This window comes from Oryzias melastigma, linkage group LG14, assembly GCF_002922805.2.
Source record: "Oryzias melastigma strain HK-1 linkage group LG14, ASM292280v2, whole genome shotgun sequence".
NCBI lineage: Eukaryota > Metazoa > Chordata > Actinopteri > Beloniformes > Adrianichthyidae > Oryzias > Oryzias melastigma.
In genome coordinates this window covers 5,635,219-5,641,150 of record NC_050525.1, presented here as the reverse complement: position 1 = coordinate 5,641,150, position 5,932 = coordinate 5,635,219, and the positions used below count along the sequence as shown (strand labels likewise).

Here is a 5,932-nt window from a genome sequence, read left to right as displayed (position 1 = left end):
ATGTGTATATATATACACATCCCCTCACTATATATATATATATATGTGTGTGTGTATATGTATGTGTATATATATATATATTTTTTTGTTAAATTATAACTGAAAATAGCCTGAAAACAAATATTTGGAGTATTGTTCTACAGCAGGGGTGGCCAACCCTGGTCCTTAAGAGCCTCAACCCTGCCCATTTTCCAGCCCTCCCTGGACTGCTTGATGCTGACAACCTAAATCAGGTGTGTTCAGCTAATCAGGATGTGGAATTACTTGAGTCAGCTAATCAGCAGCAAGCTGGTCAGGGAGAGCTAGAAAACAGGCAGGGTTGAGGCTCTTGAGGACCAGGGTTGGCCACCCCTGTTCTACAGTATATATTATATCCTAAGCGGTTTAAGAAGGGAGAAGGTTGGGGGTTTATCACAACATTAGACGCAGGTTGAAGTTTTTGTGCAACACCCACTGCTAATGCGCAGTGGATTCAATTGTCATAATATAAAAAAATATATATATATATGTGTTTTTTTTTTTAATTCTCGACTAATAAATCTGTTGTAGTTATACGTCTTAAAAGTCAGTGAAAATATTCTCCAGCTCTAAACTGGTCCATGAACACATACAGGCTACACACGGAACAGTTAGTTAGCATTAGCATCATGCTAATGATTAAAAAAAATATTACCAAGAAGAGGGCTATAAGCATAAATAATTAGATGCAAACCTTTACTCGGCATGTGGGGATTAACTCTAACTTTTACTCTCCAAATAGGAGAAAATGCTCGCCACTAATGAGTGTCAATTTTGGACCCTTCAAAATAAAAGTATATCGTGATAGACTAATTTCTGTATCAAGAAAAAGTTCTATCTTTCATTATCGTTTTATCGTCCAGTCCTAGGTTTCATTGGTTCACTTAGCAACATTTTACAACCACTGAAAAACAGAAACATCTTAAAGAGGAGAATTTTGGTTGTCTAAAGAAGATTTTATACCCCTAATGCCGGTTTCTGATATATTGTAGGGAGTTTTGGTTTTTAAGTTTTTTTCTAAACAGCTTTAAGCTTTTTTTTGTATCTGCATAACACTGTTATGTTGGAAAGGATACTTTAATTGAACCCAGAATCCTTTTTACAGCCGGTTTCCCTGTCAACGATCCACATGTCTTAGACCAAACATCCTGTCTTTGCTTCCTCTGTTATTTATCAGCCTTTGTTGGATTGAAATGATCTGTCTCACCCTACTCTCTCTAATATTGACCGGAACCTAAGTAAACAAATAAAGTATGACATAAGCCTGTAACCGTGTTTCCAAATACACAGCATCTACTTGTTGACTCTGTGAATGCTACCATCTGTCCATCATCATACTGATTTCAGCAGATTCTGTTTTTATGAAACACATTTTAAAAACTGTTTCAAATGTCACACTTGATGTGAGGTTCACCTTTTTGTTGTGTGGTAAAGAGCAGACGATTGTTAATGTCTATCTTGCAGCTTTATTGACACTAACAATCCTGACAGGAAAGTGGCTGTTGATGATGAGAGCAAGTCTTCCCTCTCCATGTATTTCTCACCTGTGTCTTCTGATTGTAATAACTGTTGGCAAATCAATAAAGTAGCAGGCACTCTTCAGGTTTTGTCCTGTCTGATATTGACTGTATTATTTGCCTCAGAGAAAATGTTTTGCTCAGTGTTGTCCATATGTGTGCTCACGTTGAATTTGACATGTACATATGTGTACTTGTACAGATGCTGATGGGGAAGGCAATTGGAACAATTCACAAGGTGTGTGTTTGTACTTAGACTGTAGAAAGAGGATTTTTTTTTTTTTTTATAAAATCTCCATTATGTCTCACGTGGAAGTGCAGATGTGACTGTCAGGACCCTGTGTTGCATGTGATTGACAAACCCGCCCTTCAGCATGTAGAGGAGTATGTCAGCCGAGCGCCGGGTTGAGCAGCGACTAAAGGAAGCTTTGTTGTTCCTTCAGATCCCAATGCTAATCCCAACAAACGGCAGAGGCAGCCGGCGCTCCTGGGGGACCACCCACCCGACTACGGTGAACACCCATACATCTGGTTTGGGGCTGGGACGATTATTCGACTAATCGACTATTGAAATAGTCGACGACTAATTTAATGGTCGATTAGTCGTTACTTTATATTATATGGAGTCGGAGTGTAGTAAAGTTTAACGTTATGTTATTCTACTAGCTTTTTGGACTATTTTGGCATTTATTTGGGGTTTTCAGGCTAATTTGGAGTTGAGCTAATATTTCAGCTGCATGGTAGCTATTTTGGCTAATTTAGGCTTTTTTTGTTTTGTTGTGTTTTTTAGGTTATTTTGGAGTTTGCCTGATTTTTCAGCTCCATGCTAGCTGCTTTGGCTAACTTGGGATTTTTTTCAGTTTTTTTTAGGCTAATTTGGCATTTCGCAAACATTTTAGCTGGCGATGAGCTTCAGCGTTTTCATCTATCAACTTCAGTGTTTTGGTATAAATCTACTTTTTAGTTAGTTTAAAGCTAATCATGGTTAAGATGTGTGCTTTACATCCACTTTGAGCATGACCCAGTTATTCGACTAATCGGAAAAAATAATCGGTGATTAGTCGACTATTGATATAGTCGTTTGTGGCAGCACTAATGTGGTTACATGTGCCAGAGTTCTTGCCCCTTCATCCTGATTCTCTTCTCTCTTGTAGGTGGCCCCCAGAGCGGTTACCATAGTTACAATGACGATGCCTATGGCCCCCCGCCTCCCCATCGCATGAGCTCTAGTATGGGTGGGCGGGGCCGGAGCAGCCAGCGATATGGTGCAGGATACGCGCCCCCGCCTCCCGACTATGGTCCTCACGCAGACTCCCCTGTTCTGATGGTGTACGGCCTGGAGCCCTCAAAGATCAACGCTGACAAAGTCTTCAACATCTTCTGTCTCTATGGCAACGTAGAGAGGGTGAGTGTGATTTTACAGGTGTGAACCGGAAATTACCGTATTTTCTGTGCTATTGGGCGCACTTAAGAGTCTAAACCTTTTTCCCAAATCATCCGTGTGCGTAATAATCCAGTGCGCTAGGTTCCATAATCTGTTCTGTTCTTGTCTAATTTTGGGAAATCTCTGCCTGATTGACTGTTGGGCGATTTCTCGCCGACACAGAAGTGGTAAGCGCACAGATGATCACGCTGTGTGCATTTTGAGGGACACAGTTGGATCACAGACGGTGATTCCAGCAGGTTGTGCTCTTGGGAAACAATATGGATGATTGTAGAGTTTACCACGTCTCAAGTTACTGCAGAAACGCCACCTAAAGGTGCATTCACACCGAACGCGATTCGCGTGGCGGGGGTGGTCAGTTTCAATCTTAGTTCAATGGAACAGACGCGACATGAGAAGGTCTGGCAGCAGCTCGATTTGTGCGACGAGGTGCGAATTGGACGACGAAGCCAAAATTTAAATATCTGAAGTTTGATAGGTCGCCCTGTCGCATTTGCCAATCAGGAACTCAGCTTTGGGCATGTGACTTTTACAGCGACTCGATCAGCGGGTAGAATAGTAATCCAAAGCGAGTGTTTTTGTCCTGAACTTCCATCTATTTCATTTACCCGCTTGGAGCCACAGATTTGCAAAGCACCTGGCTACTTTGGGGCAAAGGCGGGATACACTCTGGATAAATCGCTGGTTTTTGCTCCCATGGCGGAGCTCATCGCTTGATATGCCAGCGGACAGAGAGCCGCTGCTGGATGCGGAGGCTGCCGGCTGAGGCCTCATCGGAAAGAAAAATAGGACAAAAGTTCTTATCTTTATTATATTCCCCTTGGGTTAGTACGATACTGACCTTCAAGCTCAGCCACAGAGACACAGAAACACAGTGGAAGCGGCTGTCATACAGACACAGCCCCTGCACCAGGAAAATCTTTTAATAATAATAATATAAAATCAAACATGGAGACATGATTACTGATGTTTTTGTAGAACTCTTCACAATAAATAAACCGTATTTCCCAAAACCATCTGTGTCTTCCATACATTTTAATTTAGATATTCACATACACCGTTCCTTATAACAATCATCCTAAAAACATTACTAGGTAGCTCCTCCCACAGGGTCAAACTCAAAAACACTTTTTGACAGGCGACGAGCAGCCAAACAACCACGTGTTCGTGTGAGTGTAACTTTAATGCTACAAGCACTAAGAGCTTTACCCGCCATTACACGCGTGTAGTCCCAAAAACACTCGGATGATTTGTCTGACAGCGTTCCTTTGTTCGATCTGGAGATGATCATGTTCCTACGTCATGTGCTGGTGAAACCACGATGGAGATTTAGACAAATAGTGATTGTCATTCCAATTTATGATGGTTTTTGTGAATGTTTGTGTTGCTCTCTTAGGTCAAATTCATGAAGAGTAAACCTGGAGCAGCAATGGTGGAGATGGGAGACTGTTACTCTGTGGACAGAGCCATCACTCACCTCAACAACAACTTCCTCTTTGGACAGAAGCTTAATGTTTGGTAAGAAGAGCTCTTTTCTGAGTCCTGAACCACAAATGTAAATCCAGAACTGAAGCTACAGATGAAGGACGCCGTTTCCTTTCTTCAAGTGTTTCTAAGCAGCAGGCCATCGTCCCGGGACAGTCGTATCAGTTGGAAGACAACACCAGCAGCTTCAAAGACTTCCATGGATCACGCAACAACCGCTTCACCTCCCCCGAGCAGGCGGCTAAAAACCGCATCCAACACCCCAGCAACGTCCTGCACTTCTTCAACGCCCAGCCCGACATCTCTGAGGAAACTTTCAACCAGGTAAGCACAGGTTGATCCGAGCTTTGAGTTCTGATGGATAAAATGTTCTCACCTTTTAGATCTGCCCTGTGCTTCCAGATCTGTGATGAACTGGGGATAAAGAGTCCAGCCAGTGTGAAGCTTTTCACTGGAAAGAGTGAGTAGAGCTGTTATGGAACGGTTTCCTGCTGCTAGATCTGAACAAGGTCGTATTAATGCAACATGAAGTGCAGTTTCTCTTCTAAGTCATTTAAAGTCTCCCTATAACAAAAAGAGTGATCCCTTTAGTGTTTTAATTATGATTATGAAGTTTTTAACCAAAATCCCACAACCTAAATGTCTTAAAAACCCATTCTTCACGTTGATCTGAAGCCTCTGTTTCCTAATTCTCCTCTGAGGGGTGTGGCTTTTGGAGCTCCGCCCCTGAATGGAGAGAACTTTTCAGTGGAACAAAAATCACCAGAGCAGGAAAACTATCATAAGAAATGCTTCAAATGTCTACTGTAGTTCCTCAAGACTAGAGGAACCACCTGCTTTTCTTTTTCCTGCTTTATTCCAGTTCTAGTCTGACCTCATTTCTTGCAATAGTGCCACCAGATGGACATCTGTTGGAACAGCACGATTGTTCCAGGTAGTGTGGGAACGTTTTCTGTATCCCCTGTACAGTCAGACCACTGAACTATCCTACTGGTTTCTTAAAGAATGATCACCAGCAGTTAAGGATCCTCTCTACCGGTCTTCCTCGACCGCCTTCATGTCAGTCAATATTTCCACAGATCAGTCTCTAACATGTGTCAGATGTCAGAAAGAGCATGGTTTATTTATGTTTTTGGTACCTTTGCTATCTACTTGAAGTCAATTCTCCTACAGGTTGAGCTGAATCTAAGGCTGATTCTGTCAGTGAGGCGGGTGACCAACCTTCTCAGTAACTCTTTTGTGTCTGACAGGTGAGCGGAGTTCCTCCGGCCTGCTGGAGTGGGAATCCATCAATGACGCCATGGAGGCACTCGCTATGATCAACCATTATCAGATGAAAAACCCTAGTATGTTTTTTAATGCCAAATTATATATAAATATATATGCATGTGTTTTTAAGCTTGACCCAAATATGTTTTCTTGTCTTGCAGGCGGGCCATACCCTTACACACTGAAGCTGTGTTTTTCA

At 42.2% G+C, this 5,932-nt stretch overlaps 1 protein-coding gene across 1 annotated transcript in view; it reads left to right on the top strand.

The window, feature by feature from the left end:
• hnrnpl (heterogeneous nuclear ribonucleoprotein L) overlaps positions 1–5,932 on the top strand; it is a gene marked incomplete in the record, with an annotated part of 17,147 nt that overhangs the window by 10,932 nt on the left and 283 nt on the right. The window contains 8 exon segments of the mRNA XM_024260624.2: positions 1,738–1,773; positions 1,979–2,047; positions 2,690–2,940; positions 4,376–4,497; positions 4,587–4,788; positions 4,867–4,924; positions 5,715–5,810; positions 5,895–5,932. Of these exon segments, the coding sequence (XP_024116392.1) occupies positions 1,738–1,773; positions 1,979–2,047; positions 2,690–2,940; positions 4,376–4,497; positions 4,587–4,788; positions 4,867–4,924; positions 5,715–5,810; positions 5,895–5,932 (872 nt within the window).